At 59.6% G+C, this 19,716-nt stretch overlaps 7 protein-coding genes across 7 annotated transcripts; 3 read left to right on the top strand and 4 right to left on the bottom strand.

Annotated features, from left to right (window-relative positions):
• Nucleotides 1–3: 3 nt before the first annotated feature.
• H310_13666 (hypothetical protein) lies at nucleotides 4–8,855 on the bottom strand. The gene is made up of 7 exons (XM_008881252.1): nucleotides 8,451–8,855; nucleotides 8,325–8,400; nucleotides 4,955–8,263; nucleotides 4,010–4,906; nucleotides 1,978–3,963; nucleotides 1,487–1,921; nucleotides 4–1,440 (listed from the first exon to the last, which is right to left on the bottom strand). The coding sequence occupies exons 1-7, from the start codon at nucleotides 8,828–8,830 to the stop codon at nucleotides 79–81; spliced, it is 8,445 nt and encodes a 2,814-aa protein (XP_008879474.1). The 5' UTR covers nucleotides 8,831–8,855; the 3' UTR covers nucleotides 4–78.
• Nucleotides 8,856–8,976: 121 nt separating this feature from the next.
• On the top strand, nucleotides 8,977–9,419 carry H310_13665 (hypothetical protein). Its single transcript, XM_008881251.1, has one exon. It carries the CDS (start codon nucleotides 9,025–9,027, stop codon nucleotides 9,289–9,291), a length of 267 nt encoding a protein of 88 aa, XP_008879473.1. The 5' UTR covers nucleotides 8,977–9,024; the 3' UTR covers nucleotides 9,292–9,419.
• A 360-nt stretch (nucleotides 9,420–9,779) lies between these two features.
• On the bottom strand, nucleotides 9,780–13,306 carry H310_13664 (valine-tRNA ligase). The gene is made up of 3 exons (XM_008881250.1): nucleotides 12,766–13,306; nucleotides 12,272–12,714; nucleotides 9,780–12,091 (listed from the first exon to the last, which is right to left on the bottom strand). Exons 1-3 carry the CDS (start codon nucleotides 13,288–13,290, stop codon nucleotides 9,865–9,867), a joined length of 3,195 nt encoding a protein of 1,064 aa, XP_008879472.1. The 5' UTR covers nucleotides 13,291–13,306; the 3' UTR covers nucleotides 9,780–9,864.
• A 421-nt stretch (nucleotides 13,307–13,727) lies between these two features.
• Nucleotides 13,728–15,401, bottom strand: H310_13663 (UV excision repair protein Rad23). The gene is made up of 4 exons (XM_008881249.1): nucleotides 15,280–15,401; nucleotides 14,835–15,227; nucleotides 14,548–14,790; nucleotides 13,728–14,485 (listed from the first exon to the last, which is right to left on the bottom strand). Exons 1-4 carry the CDS (start codon nucleotides 15,343–15,345, stop codon nucleotides 13,949–13,951), a joined length of 1,239 nt encoding a protein of 412 aa, XP_008879471.1. The 5' UTR covers nucleotides 15,346–15,401; the 3' UTR covers nucleotides 13,728–13,948.
• Nucleotides 15,402–15,566: 165 nt separating this feature from the next.
• Nucleotides 15,567–17,439, top strand: H310_13662 (hypothetical protein; the record flags this gene model as incomplete). Its single annotated transcript, XM_008881248.1, has 3 exons — nucleotides 15,567–16,247; nucleotides 16,294–16,419; nucleotides 16,471–17,439. The coding sequence occupies 3 exons, from the start codon at nucleotides 15,567–15,569 to the stop codon at nucleotides 17,437–17,439; spliced, it is 1,776 nt and encodes a 591-aa protein (XP_008879470.1).
• A 98-nt stretch (nucleotides 17,440–17,537) lies between these two features.
• On the top strand, nucleotides 17,538–18,791 carry H310_13661 (CMGC/MAPK/ERK7 protein kinase; the record flags this gene model as incomplete). Its single annotated transcript, XM_008881247.1, has 4 exons — nucleotides 17,538–17,823; nucleotides 17,871–18,430; nucleotides 18,478–18,703; nucleotides 18,751–18,791. The coding sequence occupies 4 exons, from the start codon at nucleotides 17,538–17,540 to the stop codon at nucleotides 18,789–18,791; spliced, it is 1,113 nt and encodes a 370-aa protein (XP_008879469.1).
• A 186-nt stretch (nucleotides 18,792–18,977) lies between these two features.
• Nucleotides 18,978–19,502, bottom strand: H310_13660 (hypothetical protein; the record flags this gene model as incomplete). The annotated part of the gene is made up of 1 exon (XM_008881246.1): nucleotides 18,978–19,502. One exon carries the CDS (start codon nucleotides 19,500–19,502, stop codon nucleotides 18,978–18,980), a length of 525 nt encoding a protein of 174 aa, XP_008879468.1.
• Nucleotides 19,503–19,716: the final 214 nt, after the last annotated feature.

Below are 19,716 nucleotides of genomic sequence, written 5' to 3'. Positions count from 1 at the left end.
GATTCGGCGGCACGGCCGAGAAGGATCCCGATGTGTCACATGCATATCTCTATAACGTTAATTGGAGCGCTCGAAAGGTTAGTAATGCCCGGGGCGGGCGTTGCGTTGTCGCTCTTTCGACGCTGCAATCTTCTGGTACTTGCTCTGGGACCCTTTGACCTGTCCGATTTTGCGCTTCTTGAGCTGCTTGGCCTCTTGCTTCTTTGCATTCTTGATCATTTTGCGCGCCGCGGCAACGTCGGGTTCCGCGACCGCTTCGATCTTTCGCTTCTGTTTGCGGCGCTCGCGGAACTCGGTCACTTTCTTTTGGACATGGGCAAAGGTCGAAACAAACGCGGTCGCGTCCACTTTCGCCTCGAGCACCTGCAGCACTTCGCGCGCCAAGTTGCGGATGCTTGTGGCATCGTCGGCATCGTTCGGGTCGTCGCTTTCGTCGTATATGTCGCGGTAGAGTGGGTTCAGCATCGCGACCAGGACTGTCTCCATGAACGCCGGGGTCTCCTGGACTGCAGCGCCGGCAAAGAATCGGTACACGGCCGTCTTTCTCAAGGGCAGTTGGTGCCCTCGAGCCAAGAAGGACAAGCGGGCAAAGAGCCATGTCACCGGGGACGACGACGGCGCACTTGCTTCTTCCGCCGCCGATTCCTCGTCTTGGTTCCCGTCGTCGTCGTGCGACGCCAGCCGCTCGTGGTGCTGGTCGATGTGTGGATGGCTCTGCAACGCGCGCAACACGAACAGCAACGTGGCCACGTTTTCCGTGACCAATGCGTCGGTCAAGTAGTTGCTTTCGAGTTGCTTGCACAGTTGCTGCGCCAGGCCAAAGAGGCGGCCGGGCTGGTCGAGGAACTCGATCTCGTTCGACGCTTCCGGCGGCACCACACGCAACGTGGACGCATGCCGCCGCTGGACATATCCACGTACGATCTGGACCGCCGCCAGACGCACCCACGCATGTGGAAACGTCAGGAGCTGCACGATCGTGCCCATCCCTGTCGGCGCCCATGCCTCGAAGACATCGCGGAGCGACTTGCCGACCGCGTCGATGCACAGGAGGCAGTAGTAGACGGGCCCCCACTCGACTTCCGTGATGTCGTCGTCATGTTCGTCCATCATGCCGACGGCGCGAGCCAGGGCCGCGGTCAGCACGTGGGTCAGGAACGGCGCGGCTTTCTTGGCGAGGTCGGGACGCGCGGTCACGACCAAGGCGCTGACGTGGGCAGCGGCGCAGTTGAGCTTTGGATCGTGGGTGGTCCACCACGGCTGGATGAGCGCCATCGAGTCGGCAAACACGTTGGCACTGACGCGTTTGAACAAGTCCGAGATGACGTCGGCGGCGAGCTCGCGGACCGATGCTGCGTCGTCGTTGACGAGTTGGAGCACAAGCGGCAAGAGGAAAAACGGCGCGCGGCCGTCCAGCATGTCGGACGGGAGCTTTTTCACCTACACAACAGGCGTGAGCGACGTCGCACAAGCAGTCGCGGCGTACCAGCGCATGCAAACACTCGAGCGACGACAGTCGACCCGACTCGTACACGAACGTGAGGTTGCTGACAAGGAATCGAATGTGAAAGTTGAGCCGCTTGTCGCCGAGCGGGTAATCGAGGAGAAACATGAGGTACATGCTGGCGCAGTGCGTCCGCACGGTCGCGACCTGGCTCTGCACCATCATCTCGCCGACGCGGACCATGGCGTCGTACACGTCTGGCACGACGACGCGGCGACCCAGCACGGCTTTGAGCAGCGTAAACGTCGCGTTCTGGTGGTCCATGTCTTCCATGTCATGGCGAACGAAGCTCAGGAGGACGCGCCACTGCGCGTCGTCCAGGTGATATTCGTGGCGGACGCGGAGGAGCACCGTCAGCACCCGATAACACGCTTGCGTCATTTCGTTCTTGGTGGCCGCGCCCGCCTTTTGGATCATCTACACAGACGACGACGACTTTAGCGGCGCGATCTCAACGACCACCGTGTGTGTACCTTGAAGACGCGGTCGACCACGGACGACAGCGCCGCGACCAGAGACGGGTACGGGTGGTTGAGTAGGACAGCAACGCACTTGAGCGCCACGATGATTGTGTCCGTGTGCTTGATTTCGTGGATGCAGCGGACGAGCAACGGAACGAACGGGTCGACCAACGCGAGCGCGGACGCGTCCTTTTTCAGCAACGTATAGAGCAACGTGACGCTGTACAAGAGGATTTCGTCCGCGCCGGACGTGGCCGCGTCCGCCTTGGTCGCGACATACCGATCAAACCCGGTCATGTTTGCCTGCGCTTCGATCTTGAATGTGTCCCAAGCAGTCACGCGGGTCGGGACGCCGGTGGGTTTTCGGCAGACCCAGTCGAGCACGACCCAGGACGACACCCCGGCGTCGTTGTGAATCGTGGCTGCGTCCGCCGGCTTGACGTACGTAAGCCGGTCCAAGCACATGCGCAGCATGTTGAACAGGTACAAGTACATGTGCGTGGGTTCGACGCTCGCGTTTTTGGACAGCCCGAGCGCGACGCGCGCAAGCACGTGGCGGACGTTTGCGAGAACTTTGGACTTGCGGGAAGCAGCGGACGCGAGCGACTGCACGACCGGAACGAGCAGCGTGTGGATGGTCGGGTTGGGAAGAAAGTTGATGCATCGCGCTAGGAGCTCGAACGAGTCAAAGGACCGGCACGCGCGCGCTTCCTTGGTTTTGGACTTGGTTACGTCGTCACGGTCGATATCGCCAAAGATATCGCGGACCAGGATCGACACGATCATCGGGACGCAGTCGTCGAGCGGCGACGCAAACAGCGCGTCGGTGTCCGATGCCGTCGACGACGTGAGCGGCGCGGGCGCCCGCTGCTCGCACGCGTCGGCCACCTTTTCCAGGATAGCAAACAACGTGTACGACAGCACATGCACCATGTACCCGAGCTGGAGCGAGTGTTCGAGCTCCGATACGATCGCAAACAAGTACTTTGGCCCGAGCTCCACGGCGATGCGGACGAGCGTTGTGCGGCTCGACGACCGAACCACGTCGTCTTTGGACCGGAGCAGCTTGGTGACCTGGAGCAGCAACTTGGGCAACTCGTGGTAAAACACGTGCGTCGGCAGGCGGCGAAGGAGCTTCACGATCGCGAGCGCCACAGGGACACGCAGTACGTAGTCGCCCGTCGTCGTGCTGTGGTCGGTTTTGCCCCCCTTGGCCTTGCCCAGCTTGCGGTCGCCTTTGGTCAGGAACGACTGAAGCATGGGAAGCAACGACGACGTCATGGCCGCCTGAATCGGGGACGCTTCGACGACCGGGACGGCGGCGCGCTCGCTCGGCGACGTTTTCCAGCCGTCCGTGACGACAATCCCGTCAAAGTGAAAGTGGTCGATGATGGCGCACACGGCTGCAATGATGACCGTCTCCGACTCGGGCCGGCCAGGAATTTGCTTGAGCAAGTTGCGCACGAGCCCAGCGTAGTTGGTCCACGACAAGAGAGTGGCGACTGAACCCAGGCACGCGGCGGCTTCGCCCCCAATGCCGTCCTGGGTCTTCGCCTCGTATACCACGTGCTGGAGCAGCGGCACGAGGACATGGTGCGCCGTTGTGTTGGAGAGCGCCGAGAACTCGCCGCTGTCGATGCCGTGCTTGAGCTTTTGGATCGCGCGCAGTCGACGGTGCGCTTGGATGTGGGTAAAGTTGAGGAAAAAGTCGACTTCCAAGTCGTGTGTGTTGCGCAGCATCGAGAGGTCGCCGTGGAACGACGCCGCGTTGCTGGCGTGCGTCGAAAAGTGATCCGCGACCACGGCCAGGAGCAGGATGAACCCGCGCCGAATGTCTTCGGCCGGGGACTTGAGGCTCACGCGGACGCACGGCATGAGCACAGTCTCAAACACGCGGCGCACAACGTCGTCTGGCGCTGCGACCGACGCCTGCACAACGAGCGCTTCGAGCCCTGTCTTGGCGGCATTCCGCAGCGAGTACTCGGCATCGTGCATGCTCTAGAAGACTGAGTCAGGCGCTGCATCGACTCGCACGAGCACGTACGTAGAGGTACTGGCTGACCAGCGGCACGAGGGTGACGGACTGGTCGCGGAATCCTTGAAACGCGACGGCGGCATTGATGGCGACGAACGCGCCAATGCGCCGCTCAAAGTCGGCTTCTTCGATCCGGCGCGGATCGTTCGCGTTGAGGTCGAGAATGTGCTGGCACATCGCGGCCAGATCGGACGCATGCGGGTGCGCGTGGATGGCAGCAAACACGTCCATGAGTTTCTGGCGCGGCTGCGCGTCGAGAATGCAGTTGACGCCGGGAGCGAGCAACTTGGCGAGAAAATTGACGTGCGCATGAGGGCGGTCGAGGCACGGAACCAAGCCCGCGACCACTTGAAACACATGCTCTTTCTCGACGGGAGATGTCTTGTGGTTGCGCGTGACAAAGGGCAAGAGCAGCGACACGAGCTGGTGCGCCGTCTCGACGGTCGTCGCGCGCCGCGCGACGTGCGGCGCCAACCGGCACAGGAAGTGCAGCTCCTTCTTCGACGACCCGCCTGCACTCTTGTCGACGATAAACTTGGCAGTTTTGGCTTCGAAGCGAGCGATGAACTGGCGCAAGACGAATTCGAGTTGAGGCACGAGCAAGTTTGTATGCAGCGCTTCGTCCGCAGTTAAGAGCCCGTCCATGAATCCCAAGACGCAGTCCAGCACGTCATGGGACACGGTCATGTTGTCCGTGCCGCTCGACAGGCACGATAGCACACTCTGGATGATGTCTGGCGTGAGTTGTGTCACAATCGATCCCGACACTGCAATCGCTCGCAGCCACTCGAGCAACGCGGATGGTTTCTTGGCGCCGCGCATCGCGTTCGGCAGGTGGGCAATCGACGTGTCGCACAGCGCAAACAGCTTGGCAAAGCACTCGCCAAAGTCATACTGGCCATCAAACTAGCCCACACACGGCATCAGCACACGCAGACTGGTGCCACATCGTACCTGGTCCACGATCTGCGTCAGCCGGCGGAACGTGAGCATGCGCGTTTGTTTGCGAAGCGCGACGCCGGCCGCCGCGGCGTCGACTTCGTTGTCGCTGTCGTCCTTGTCCAGCATGTCGACGTCGTCATCTTTGGCAGGACCAACCTGTTCTGCTTCGTCCACGAGTGGTTCGTTTTCTTCGTCGATCTCGTCTTCGAGTTCGTCCGCAACGTTGATGGCAACGGCGTCCGTCGCGACTGGTGCCGCTGCATCGAGTCGTTCGCCGTCGTCCAGATCGATGCCGTGGTGGACTTGTCCGACGCCGTCGTGGCCGAGAATCGCCGTCAAAATCGCGAGCAAGTCGGGCAGGTACTGTCGGACCTTCATCCCGAGCTGGCCCACGACTTCCTCGAGCACGTTCAGGAACCCGACCTGCTTGGACGGCGACACTGACGCAATCGCGGCGTCGGCGAGCGCGAGTTGCGTCGCGTAGTCGTAGACGCCGATCGAGCCCAGGTGGAACGGGCGGCAGATGAGGTCGATAAAGTGGACAAGCTCGTCCGCGTCGAGCGCCACGATGAACGCGAGGACAGTCGTGCGGCGGTGCGCGAGCGAGTGCTTGGCGCTGCGGGTGCCCTTGCGTGAGATAAACTTGGCGTACAACATGCGAAGCAGCACGGGGAAAAACGCACTCCGGTGCGCTTCGTGCAGCATGCCCGACGCCCGGTCGACTTTAAACGTGGTCAACGTGTCCCGAAACTTGTGCGGGTCGCACAGATCGAGCAGTTGCTGGCGGTACGGCATCAAGTAGACGGGTTTGTACGCGAACAAGCAGTCGAGCGCGCCGCGCGACAGCCGGTCGTCTGCCTTGAGCAGCAACGAATAGAAAAACGACCAGAGCAACTCGTGGCCGTACACGCCCTTGTAGTTGGTAAAGCGCTTGAACACGTTCAAAAACGACACGAGCTTGGCCTGGACGGATTTTGCCGTCGGCACGAGCGGCGCGCGGCTCTCGAGTGGCGAGGCGGCAACGTGGCGGACAGCGTACTTGGGATTCGCCTGTCTCGACTTGGCGGCACCCGCGACGATGCCGGTCAACGCGTCCGACGCCACTCGATCCACTTCGTCCGGGTACACGACGTAGTATTGATCTCGTAAGAATTCGCAAAAGACTGGGACGACCGCTTTCGACTTGTGCTCGACCACGTGGGCAAACGACTCTAGCATCTTGTACACGACGCCATGGTGTGTCTCAATGTCGGTGGCATCGTGCGCGGCGGAGCTCCCGAGCTCGACCATGCAGTCGCGCGCCAGCGCCGTCACCAGGCGCGACGACGCTGTTGGTACGGTCGTGTCGTCAGCGTTGTTGGTCGATTCAAGTGTCCTGGCATGCGCCTGCAACGGGGCAGGCACGACCGCCACCGACCGCATCGACACAAACTCGAGCTCGTCGATCAAGATGTGCCAGATCGATTCAAAGTGCACCGACACCGCGGCCTCAACGACTGCCGACACGTGTGGCCACAATGTGGACAACTTGACGTGGAAGAGGCCCAGCATGTGCGACACGATGAGCTCGATGTACAGCGCGGGAACCTGCGCGGATCGAGCGAGCACCTTGACGCGATCGAGCAGCCGGATCAATTCGCGCTCCGTGTCGACGGAAGGCGTCGCGGCCGTGTCCTCGAGCTGGAGGCACGTCTCAACGACGTCACACGGGCCGTCGAGGGTGGCGTCGGCAGGCGCGAGAAAGTCCAGGGGCGGTGCCAGCGACAGGAGCCGGAGCGTATGGCGGCGAAGCGCGTGATTCGCGCTGCGTACGTTTCGATGCAATAGCGCGTACCACGATTCGAAGGACAGCGACGCAGGGTCGATGATGGACGGCACCATGTACGATTGGATGGCGGACACCAGGTGCGGGGACGTCGGGTGAGGCGCGACCAACGCGAGCAACTCGGCCTCGGACTTGGTTTCCCGTTGCAACGTTGCCATGCGGCCAAGGACACTGACGCACTGCGCACGCAACGTGATCCGCGCCGCTTTCGACGTAATGTCTTGGTGCGTGGTAGATTGCTCCAGCAACGTGGCCAGCAACGACTTGACTGCGATCGCGACGACATCCGGGGCCGGCGCGGCCTTGATAAAGGCAAGGCACCGCAACACTTGCCGGACGTTCGCAAGGGTTTCCAAGTCGTGGGTGGAAGAGAGCGCATTCGACACAGCGTCGAGTGTGTTCTGGAACTGTCCGACTGCGTCCTTGCTGACCTTGGCAAGGTCGACAACGATGCGATCAGCTTGACGCGTGAGAACGAATCCAGCGTCGATCTCGTCCTGGTGGCGGTCGACCCAGTCGATCAGGACCGACATTGACCGGAGCAGCGCGGCATGGCCATAGCGACATTGCTCGACTGCATACAGAGCGGCTTTCGGCAGCACGTGCTGGGCCACCGCACCGACGGGAAGCAACGAGACGAGCTTTTCGGTAAACGCATCCACGTCAGCATCCGTCGGCAACGATGTCGTTGTGTAGATAGACCCGAGGCAAGAGTAGAATTCGCCTTGGAGTGAAATGGCGCACTGACTTAGCAAATTCAGCACGGCGTCGCGGAGGTCGGGCGTGTGGGCCACACATGTGCCGAGCAACGTTTCGACGAGTGCGAGCAACGGCGCACGGATCGCGCTTCCCACCAACGCCCCTTGCTTGTACGACACGAACAACGCGACAAGATTGCATTGGCGCGCAATGTACGTACAACTGGGGGGGGTGGGCGGCGCAAGGCCGTCGATGGCGTGGGTGGCGGCGTCCAGAAGATTCGTCCACACCACATGTGCATGCTCGTCGGTGGTGTACTTTCGAAGCATGACGACGACGCGTTTCGAAATGTCGTACAAAACGGTGGCGCCGAGATGCCGCTCGGCATCCCGTTTTGGTTTGTACGAGTGGAGGAGCAGCGGCAGGAGCTCCTTCGTGCGCGAATGAAATTGCGCTTGGACGTTCTTCATCACGGCAAAGAAGAGCTTCGCCGTCCCGTCCAGCACGTTGCTGTGTCTGTCGACAAGCGTCGCACCGACAACAGCGTCGCTCGACGTGATTCCACGAACGAGCGCCGAAAGATAGTTCAGCACGTACGACTGAAACGCACTGCCAGACTTGACCTTGCGCAAGAGGACTGCAAACACATTCGCAGCAAAGTCCCGGACATATTCCTGGGGGTGGCCGACGAGCACGCCGTAGAATTTGTGGAGGACACTCATGTCGGCCAGGATCGGCGTCTGCAGATGCTTGAAGAGCATCGAGAGGGACTTGAACACGTCGGCCGTCAACTCTGGCTACAACATATAGAGCAAGGCAGTTGCTGAGCAACGACAACCAACATGACAACACACGTACGTTGGTTTTGTCGATGATGGACACGATGTGCGGAAGGGACGCAGCAAAATGCGGGTAGAATTCCTTCTGGAGATCCCTACACATGGTGGAATGAGTACGTGGAAATGCATGGGAAGAGGACCCGACTTGGCGAGTGCGACGTAGAGCTTGAGGACCGGGATCATGACGTCCGGGTCTCGGGTAAAGTCGCGCACGGTCGTCTCCAGGATTTGCACGACTTGGGTCAAATGGTGCAGAAGCTGCGGCGTCGAGTTGGTGATGCGTCGAAGCTTGCGAAACAGTTGCTGGAAGCGGTCGTTCGTATAGAGCTCGCCGAGGAGCGTGAGTTCGTCATGGAACGGTTCAGTCGCTGTGTTGGCCAGGAGAAAGTTTGAGTACGACTGGGTCTTCGCATACAGCTGGAGGTCCGACTGGAGCCCAGCAATGCGCTCCTTGCCTTTCTGGAACCGGAAGCGCTTCTTGCTGGGAGGGCCCGGCGCCGCCTTGAGTTCCGCCAGCTTCCCCATTTTGAATTGCCCCAAGTTGAAGCGCCATGTAGCTTCCACTCGTTTCGGGGTGTGCGATTGGCTGGTCCGAATTTTAACGGGATTGGTCGAAAATAGTCTCTATTCGATTGGGGATTGGTGGAAAGAAGCGAGTTCTGATTGGCCGACTCGGCCAACCCAATGTGTGTGGTGCCCATTGACGTCCGACCACCGCCATGAACGCCGCCGCCTCGCTTCCGCCGCATCAGCAGCAAGAGCTGATGAAGCACTTTGAACAGAAGCAGCTGGAGGAGTCGCTGATGTTGTACAACCGAGTCGTCGCGACATGTTTCAACGAATGTGTGCAATCCTTTCGATCCAAGAAGCTCGAAGACAAGGAGGAAAACTGCATGAACCTGTGCGCGGAAAAGTTCCTCAAGCACACCCAACGAGTAGGTGTGCGCTTTGCCGAAGCACAGCAAGCCGCCATGGACGGACAGTAATTATAGAAACCAGACACGCACCCCGACGACGACGCTGGCTCAGGTTGCGTCAGCCATCATGGCCACTGGTCGCGATGACTGCGCCCATCTCCGAGGATAAGCGAAATCAAGCATCGTTGTTATTCCCATGGGCACCTTGGCTCTCCCTCGACTTTTGGCATGGCGTACTCCGTCCTCGAGGAACACTGCGCCGCCATGAGCCATGAGCTCGTACGAGTTGTCGCAGCGGCCAAGTTGACTTCAAAACACGGGACCATTTCTGCCGTTTACCACACAAATTGCCCTCGCTTGTCGTTGCATCCACGATGGTAGAATGCTATCATGCCACAAAGATGGAGGCTGGCATGTTGGCCGCTCCACGAACGCAGAGACGCATCCGTCGTCGAAGCTATCCGTCGTCGAAGCACCGCCGAGTCGACGACGGCAGACTCTGGCGTACTAGTCAGTTATCGTTCGAGCGGCAGTCGTGGTAGTGTACTGGACGCGATGGGCAAACGCGGTGTAAACGTACAAGACGATGCGGGTCACACATTCAAATGCCATTGTGGATTAACCCTTGAAATTCAACGGGGATTACGCTTTCATGTCGGCTTCTTGGCACTTGGTGAAGGCAGCGATGGCGGACGTGATGGCGTTCTTCTCCTTGGTCAGCGCGTCCCACTTGGCGTCGTCGGCTTCGCGCACGGCTTCCGGCACCTTTGTCGTGTAGTCGTCCTTGGCGCGCTTCTTCTCGAGCGCGGTCAACGACGGCAGGAGCTTCTGCAGCTTCTTGTCCAATTTCGAGATTTCGTTGGCAAAGTCGACGAGCCCACTCAGCAAAATGTGCAGCTGCAGCTTGTCGTTGAGCACGTGGATAGCGCACCCAGCAGGCGGCGCCGCGTTGAGCAGCACCTTGGTTTCCCCGGCCTTGCTCAACGTGCAAAAGTCCTCGACTTGGCCTTCCACCACACGTTGGAGCGCCGCGTCGTCCGTTGTAAGGAAGCACGTAGGACGGGCACTGTTGGCAAGACCGTACTCGGCACGCAGCGAGCGACCGGCGTGGATGATTTCTTTGATTTGCTCCATGCTGGCTTCGGCTTCTGCGTTGGCCCACGCCGCGTGGTGGTGCGCTTCGGGGTATGCAGCAATCACAATACTCCTGTGGGCGCGGGAGCCAGGGAGGCGCTGCCACAACTCTTCTGTGACAAAGGGCATGATGGGATGCAGCAGGCGCAACCCCATTTCGAGACACAAGTAGAGCGTTTGCTGTGCCGTCTTCTTGGCCTCGACGTCCGACCCCGACATGACGGGCTTGACCAATTCCAAGTAGACGTCGCACACGTCGTACAGCCAAAAGTTGTACAGTGCCGTGGTGAGTTCACCAAACGAGTAGCTGGCGAGGGCGGCGTTGGCGGTCGCAATCGTCGCATGGAGACGGCTCAAGATGAACCGATCACGCGCATTCACAACGGGGTTCGACAGCACGGTGGCCGCAATGCCGTCGTGGAAACGGCTCGCCGCGTCGTCCGACTCGAGATGGGACATGGCGAAGCGCGTGGCGTTCCAGAGCTTGTTGCAAAAGTTGCGGTACCCGACGAGGCGTTGGATATCCAAGTTGATGTCGCCCACTTGCTGTTGGTACGCGAGAAGGCCAAAACGGAGGGCGTCGGCGCCGCACTCGGGAATGCCGTTGGGGAAGTCGGCGGTCTGGCCCTTCTTGGCCTTTTCCACTTCCTTCTCGGGGAGGTTTCCGCTGTCGAGCTTTTCCAAGAGCGTCTCGAGCGAGCACCCGCGAATAACTTCGAGAGGGTCGACGACGTTGCCGAGCGACTTGGACATCTTGCGGCCGTACTTGTCGCGCACGATCGAGTGCAAGTACACCGTGTGGAACGGAAGCTTCCCCGTGAGCTTTTGGCCCATGAACACCATGCGCACGACCCAAAAGAACAAAATGTCGTACCCCGTTTCGAGCAAGTCGGTCGGGTAAAAGTCCTTGAACTCGCCGTCCGAGTCGGGCCAGCCAAAGACTGCGAACGGAAAGAGGCCGGCGCTCACCCACGTGTCAAGCACGTCTTCGTCCTGCTTGAGGAGAACTTTGGACGGGTCGACCTGCAACTTGGCGGCGGCCTTCTCGCGCGCATCTTCTTCCGTCAAGCCAGCGAACCACCGGTGGTTGTTCGTTTCAGCGTTCGGGTCCACGAACGGCTCGCCTTCGATCGTGGCAAAGTACGCCGGGATGCGGTGACCCCACCACAACTGGCGTGAAATGCACCAGTCGCGAATGTTTTCAAGCCACCGGAACCACGTTTTTTCGTGGTGTTCCGGCAGAATCGTGAGCTCCTTCGACCGCACAGCGGCCATCGCGTCTTGCGCCATCTGCTCGCAGTTAACAAACCATTGCGGTTTGACCAACGGCTCGACAATATCGCCCGATCGCGAGCAGATCCCCAAGCGCATCTTGTTGTCGACCTTGCCATGGAACAAGCCCTTGGCCGTGAGCGCCTTCTCGACCGCGACACGTGCATCATAACGCATCATGCCGGCAAACTCGCCGCCGTTCGGGTTGATCTTGCCATCGTCGTCGATGACTGTGATGAACTCGAGGCCGTGGCGCTTGCCGCACTCGTAGTCGTTCGGGTCGTGGGCAGGCGTAATCTTGACGGCACCCGTCCCAAACGCCATGTCGACCAACTCGGCGTCCAAAATGATGGGAATGCGACGCCCGTTGAACGGATGGACGACAAATTTGCCATGCAAGTGTGTGTACCGAGGGTCGTTGGGGTGAATCGCGACGGCAGAGTCGCCGAGCATCGTCTCCAATCTACGGGCAACAACCCAGTCAGTTCTATGCCCGCTCGACTCGAATTTGCCGCGAATTGACCATCACACGATGCAGACAGGCCAGCATGAGGCCTGGAACGCCCGCGGCGATCGCGGTCGACGGGCTGCCAGTCACCCCGACGACGACAGCGGGGGCGACGACATGAATGGCATCACGTACCGAGTGGTAGCGACGATCAACTGCTCCGTCGAGTCTTCGACAACGTAGCCAAACGATGTCAGCACTCCAAATTCGTATTTGAAGGCGGGGTTGTGGCCCGGCACGGCGAGCTTCGTGCGCTTTTCCAGCTCAATGTAGTCGACTTCGATGTCGGAAATCGCCGTCTTGAGCTTGCAGCTCCAGTTGATCATGCGCGTGGCGCGGTAGATCAAGCCTTCGTCAAAGAGTTGGTTGAACGCCTTCATCGTGGCCCTTGTGCACTTGTCGTCCATGGAAAAGTACGCGCGGTCCCAGTCGACACTGCACCCGACCTTGCGGAACTGGTGGTGGATACGGGTTTCGTAGTCGTTCTTCCATTCCCACACGCGGTCCAAGAACGGGCCTCGGCCGAGGTCGTGACGCGACTTGCCTTCGTCTTTCATCAGACGCTTTTCCACCACCGACTACGCAAATGACAACTTTTGACGACGAGACTAGCGATTGATGCAACGTACCTGGGTGGCGATCCCGGCATGATCGGTACCAGGCACCCACAATGTGGCATGCCCCAACATACGATGCCATCGAGTCAACGTGTCTTGCACGGCCACGGTCAACGCATGACCAAGATGGAGCGAACCAGTGACGTTTGGGGGAGGAATGACCATGACGAAGCGCTTGTCCTTGGACGCGGTTTTGATCTTGTCGTCGTCGCATTTGAAGAACCCTTCCTTCTCCCACCATGCTTGCCACGCGGACTCCACGGCAACAGGCTGGTATCCCGCCGCCATAGGAGCCGTCAAGTCCTTCTTTTGTCCTTCAGGGGTGATATTCACATACACCTCCTCCACCGCCACTTCCTTGACCGGCTTGGGCTTTTCCGCCTTCTTCTCCTTGGGCGCCCACCGGTTCGGGTCCTTTTCCTTCACTTCCTTCAGCTTGCCCTTCTCTGCCTTCTTCTGCATCTTCTTGCTTAGCTGCTTTGGTTCGCCATCGCCGGGCACCGTCGCTTGCGCAGGTGTATCGTTCGAATCCGCCATGATGTACGGCGTCAAGAAATGCAAAATAAATGGTGCTGCCTTCCACAGCTGGGGCATCCGGATATTTACCGGATTTTCGTACCCACCGAACCATCATCTTCAAATGGGAAAAACAATATTCTCACTAACGTCTGGTGTTACGGTCGGAGTTGTTACAAATACCATTGAACATTTGAATCATTCAAATGAGCGACTTTAAAACAGTTTACACATTTCGTGACCTTGGGCAGGGTTTGTGCCACATAATATCTTTCAATTCTTTACAACATGACGGCAACTGTGAGAAAATCAATGCTCCTTTGTCGTCCACATGGCAGTGTTTCACGGCATGTCTTCATTAACAATTGTTCGGAATACGAACTAGTACACCAGATATAAATTTAGGAATGCTGCAAATTCAAATTCATCTACATGTAGTACACGACAACGTTTTAAAATAGTCAAGGTAGCATTTCATTCACTTTGAAATTTAAATTGCTTCTTCCGCTCAAAACATGTTACCATTCCAGTCCGATGACAAATTGCTCGACATTTTGAGCGGAGGAAATCGGTGAGAAATTTTGAAGGGAACTCACGTCGTGCGCGGAAGCAGGAGGCGGCGGTGGCCACAAGAACTTCCCGACGTATATGGAGGAGAGCCACAAGAATCATTATCTCTCTACCCATAAATGTCGTCGTTCGAGTCGCCGCCACTCGCATCGGCGTAGTCGCCCGACATCGAGTCCATGAGAAAGTTGGCCGCCAGTGCTTCGTTCTTGTCGCACGCCAAGTAGGCCTGGATCACTTCATTTCGGTCAAACCCCATGTCAACGAGACGCCCGACCGCCGCCGCTTCTTCTTCCGTCAAGTGGATTCGCGTCGGCGCGCCGTGTCCACCTTCACCGCCAGCCATTTGTTGCATCAGTTGAGCCATCGCTTCGGGCGGCATCGTGTTGAGCATCTGCGTGAACTGCTGCAACTGTTCGTACGTCATGCCCATCTGCGCCGCCATCGCAGCTTGCTGCTGGGGCGACAACGACGCCATGAGTTGCTGGAGTTGCTGCGGCGTCGGCATCCCGTCCGCCCCGCTGTCACCAAACGGCGACGCCGGCACCGACGGCGTTGCTGATGGCGTTGCTGCTTCCGCAATCGGTTCGTTCAACATGGCAACAAATTGCTCTTGATTCTGGTGAATCAATTGTAGCAACTGAGGGTTCTATGCACCACAACGTAAAATCGTGTCCACATGCAGCCCCCGAGGACAGATGGAGCACGAACCTGCGCGCCAATTTGCTGGAGCACCGTGGGTAGAGCCGACGGGTTTGCCTGGATCATGCGTCGAAGCGCATCAAACTGAGGATGGTGGCGGAGTGCTTCAAGAGATGTTGGCGCGCCGAGACCGCCAGATGCAGGTGCAGTGGTCGATGCAGGCGGCGCGGCGGGTTGTTCGGGGATTCCGTTCATCAGGTACTCGACAGCACGTTCGGGATTGTGGAACGCAGCTTGCAGCGCAGCACGGACCTATATGCACATGGAATACACGTTCCTCCATCGGCATGACGCACCTGGTCTTCTGGAAACCCCATGTCAACAAGCTGACGGACTGTTTCGCTGAGAGCTTCACCGACGACGATACCGGGAGCACCAGCCGCGGGCGTGGACGTTGTGGCGGTTGTAGAAGAGGCTGTAGACGGTGCCGGGGTTTGGACAGGTGGTTGGGCCACGGCAGCAGGTGCAGCGACCGGAGCCGCGGCAGGAGTCGACGGTGGTGCAGGATCAGCGGCAGTTTTTCGCACAACCTTTGGCTTGGTCACCATAACAACCAAGAAATCGTTCTCCTTCACGTTGTACTCGGACAACTTGCTGTCGTCCTTGAGCACTTTGCCTGCATGGATGAGCTTTTGGTTGTCGACAGCGGCACCGTTCACCGCCTCAACCTTGCCTTTCACGCTCAGCACCTACACCCTCCGTGAATCTACCACACACACAATCGTCCGAGGATGCGCTCACCGTGTCTTCCAGTTCGGCTTCGATCGGGTACGATACGCCCTGCAGCGTCTTCACCGTGAGCTTCATTGACCGTTCCTCGTCCCGAAATCGCAAAATGATGGCGAGCGATCCCCCCCTTTCGGTAAAGTTGCGCACGACACAATATATTCAACTTGTCTGCTTTTAATTGGAATAAAATATACACTTGAATCAACTGGACCCTTCGGAAACGTCCGTCTGGACGACCAACGTTCCAAGATTGAACGTCACTCGCGCGACGAGAGGCGGCGCGGCAACAACGTGGTCGAATGCATGCGGGTAGGATGCCGGTAGCTCTGCTGTGGCAATGCATCCTGTCGGTTGCGATGGTCGGGACGTATGCGAGCCGATGGATACCGCGCGAAGCAGAGGATCGTATTCTCGCACACCAGCGCCGGCTCGACTCGTCGTGGAACACTTCGTTCGTCGGGTTCGACGGGCTCCAGTCGCCCCAACACGCAGGACACATCAACGTGGACATCGCGAACGGCGGCAACGTTTTCTACTGGCACTTTGCCGCCGACCCCGACGACGCGTCCGAGTCGGCGGCAACGCTACCTCTCGTGATCTGGTTGCAAGGTGGTCCCGGTTGTTCCAGCCTCATCGGTCTCTTCGTCGAATGCGGGCCGTTCCGACTCCATGAAGATGGATCGATGACAGCGAATCCCCACGGGTGGCACAAGGCCGCCAACGTTGTGTTTGTCGATCAGCCCGTTGGGACTGGGATGTCGACGGTCAACCCTGATGCATATCCGTCGTCTGGTGCGCAAGTTGCGGCGCAGTTCTACCTCTTTCTCGTGGGTTTTCTGCAGCGCCATCCTCAGTACGTCACCGGCACGTCGACGCGACCGATCTATCTCTTTGGCGAGTCCCATGCTGGCCGGTGGATTCCTCAATTCTACTCGTATATCGCAGCGCAGAACGCACAGCACGCGCCGCCGTCCGTTCACGTATCCATCGTATGTGTCCACGACTGGATTCTAACGCCGACGGTAGATCCGCATCGACGGTGTCGGCATCGGAAACGGATGGATTCATCCACGCATTCAGTACGACTACAGCGCGTTTGCGCATGGATTAGGGTTGATCTCGCGCGCGCAGCGGCGCGCGCTGGAGCTCGAGGTACCCCGCTTCATGAGCGCATGGCTGTCATGCTTACATCGTCGAGTGTAGTACATTCAGTGCCAGGCCGCGATCGACGCAGGCGACATGAACACTCCCGCGTGCTTCCGCAACCTCGACACGATCCTCACGAGCGTCCAAGGGTCGACCAGCGGCGCGCCATCTTCTGGACTCAACGTGTACGACGTGCGGCTGTACGGCAGCGTCGCGCATTATCCGCTGCAGAAGCCGCTCTTGGCGGCATTCCTCAACCGCGCCGACGTCCGCCGCGCGATGAACTGGTCCGACAAAGCATCGACCGACGTCCGATTTACCCATACGTTTGAAGAATGCAATGCCCACGTGAACAGGAACCTCGCGGGCGAAGACGCCGTGAGTACCGTCAGCGACATCCAAGCCATGCTGGCGGGTGGCGTCCGCGTGCTGCTGTACAATGGGCAGTGGGACTTGATATGCAACGCGCTCAACACGGAGCACGTCGTCCAGCAACTCGAATGGCCCGGGCAGGCCGCGTTTACAGCGGCGCGGCGGTTTACATGGCGCCTCCAGCGGCACGCGTTGGACGAAGGCGGGCCGCCCGCCGGCTTTGTCCAGACTGGCGGCAATCTCACGACCATCGTCGTCCGGGATGCCGGGCATATGGTCCCGTTCAACGCCCCCGAGGCCGCGCTCGACATGGTTCGCCGGTTCATTCACGACCGGTCGTTCCAAGACATTGTCCAGGCGGCAACGCCCATTGCCGGGGGACACGCCACGACCGACGACGACCGATGCGGCGGGCCATCCACTCGTCCCCTGTCGTTCAGCACGACGACGTCGACGGCGCACATGGCCGTGGTCGCCGCGACGAGCGCCGTGCTGTCGGCGGTGCTCTCGTGGTTGTGTCTGCGTCCACCACGGGCGGCAAAGCCCCGCGGCAGCAGCGCCCGATCCACCGAGAGCGACGACGCCGCCGCGCTCCTCGATCTGGTCGAGGCCGACGCGGCGGCGCGCCAGCAGCGGCGCGAGATGCCAGTGTAAAAATAAAGTCGTCAAGATGGAGTTGTTGGTGCGTTGGTACACTAAACTAAATTTAGAGACGGGCAGCACGAATCGTCGGTCAGTCGGCGGCATCCGCGATGGGCGAAGAGGTCGAGAAGCACATCCTGCGCAAGTACGACTTGCTGCAGAAACTCGGCAAGGGTGCGTACGGCATCGTGTGGAAAGCGCTCGACAAGTCGTCGCGGCAGCCCGTCGCGCTCAAAAAGTGCTTTGATGCGTTCCGCAACGCGACGGACGCGCAGCGGACGTTCCGCGAAATCATGTACCTCCAGGAGCTCCACGGACATGCCAACATTGTGCGCCTCTTGAACGTGATCAAGGCCGACAACGATCGCGACATCTACCTCGTCTTTGACTTTATGGGTACGTGGCCGACGGCGATGCCACAGCGGCGGCATGACGTGGCGTAGAGACGGACCTCCATGCCGTCATCCGCGCCAACATTTTGGAAGAAATCCACAAAAAGTACGTGACGTACCAGCTCATCAAAGCGCTCAAGTTCATGCACTCGGCGGACCTGCTCCACCGCGACATCAAACCGAGCAACTTGCTCCTCAACGCGGACTGCCACACCAAGTTGTGCGACTTTGGGCTGTGCCGGTCCGTGTCCGAGGTGAGCGGGCCGAACCCGGTCCTGACCGACTACGTCGCGACGAGGTGGTACCGCGCGCCCGAGATCCTCCTCGGGTCGACGCGGTATACGAAAGCGGTCGACATGTGGGCCGTCGGGTGCATCGTGGCCGAGATGGTGTCTGGTCGGCCGACGTTTCCCGGCACGTCCACGATGAACCAACTCGAGCGGATCCTCGAAGTCACGGGCGCGCCGACGACGGCCGACATCGAGTCGATCAAGTCGCCGTTCGCCGCGACCATGCTCGAGAGCTTGCCGCCGCCCAAGACGCAAACCCTCGAGGAGCTCCTGCCCAAGGCGACGCCCGACGCCATTGACATGATTCGACAGTGCCTTCACGTACGTCGTCGGCGATTCCTACGTCGCGCTCATCGTGTGCTATGCAGTTTGACCCGACCAAGCGCATCTCGGCGGACGACGCGATCAAGCATCCGTTCGTGACGCAGTTTCATGTCGACAAGGACGAACCCGTCGCGACCGCGCCGTGCCAAATCGTAGTCGATGACAACACCAAGTTTTCGGCCGCCGACTACCGCGACCGCCTCTATCGTGAAATCATCAAGAAAAAGAAGGAGGTGCGCCGGCAGAGCACGCAGCAGCATGTGCCACCAGGTATGCGGCACCATCGTGGCCCCGACTTGAACGACTGCATGGGGTAGATGCGCCTGGTGCCACGGCGGCGGCGGCACCAGTCAAGTAACCACGCTGCTGCCGACCGTCGTCTCGACGACCTACCGACACCCACTCGGGCGGCAACTAGTTAACACTTCCAACATTGCATGCGTGCGCCTTGCATCGTGGTGAAACATAGCGCATCTCCTGCACCTCTCCCGAGATTGTACGATTATTACATCGAGTTAAAATGTGGCAACGGGTGGCGGCCGCGCTAGTCGAGCACATTCCTCGTCATTTGGTTCGAAATGCGCTCCATCTCGCGCTCGTACTGGTTGTCCGGCACGTGTTGGTCTGGGCGGTGGTGGCCAGCTCGAGGGAACAAGGCGGTGGCGGCACCGGGCTTGGACGGGATGACGGGGGATCGTTGGGGCGACGTGGCGCGGACGTGGCTGTCATGCTTCAACGGATGGGTGTCGGTGGTCGCGATGGACAGCGCCGAGAACCCTGGGGGAGGAAGGATCGACGGCGGGGCTTTGGATGGAGTGTGTTGCGTGGGCTGCGTTGCGGCCATCGCGGAAATGAACAGCATGCGCACGGCCAGGGGTGGCACCTTGGCGTCGACCAGCTCGCGGTGGGATATGGCCAGCACTGCGATTGCGTCGATGCGCCCGGTCGCGACGTGGGTTCGAATGGACGAAGCGGTCACAGTCGGGTCTCGCAGGAACGCCATCAGGTCCGACTTGGACATGACGCCGCGCGGTCCATCCACTTCATCTTGGTTGCTTGCCTCGGGCATGGCATCCGCTAATTCACGCGAACGTCGGGTGGTCCCGGCGTCCAAAGAGTTGTTGGGGTCGTTCCTGTCGACGGGAGGCAGCAACGGATCCGGCACGTCATGTGTCAAGTCGTTCGAGCTGTCATCTAGCCCAGCTGCCGCGGGAGAGGTCCGAGCGTCGGCAATCGACGTGCCCGAGTGCGGGGCCGGAGATGGCGCAAGGAGCGGGACCGAG

Source organism: Aphanomyces invadans (genome assembly GCF_000520115.1).
Source record: "Aphanomyces invadans strain NJM9701 unplaced genomic scaffold supercont1.55, whole genome shotgun sequence".
NCBI classification, from domain to species: domain Eukaryota; phylum Oomycota; class Saprolegniomycetes; order Saprolegniales; family Verrucalvaceae; genus Aphanomyces; species Aphanomyces invadans.
This window is presented reverse-complemented; position numbering and strand designations above follow the sequence as displayed.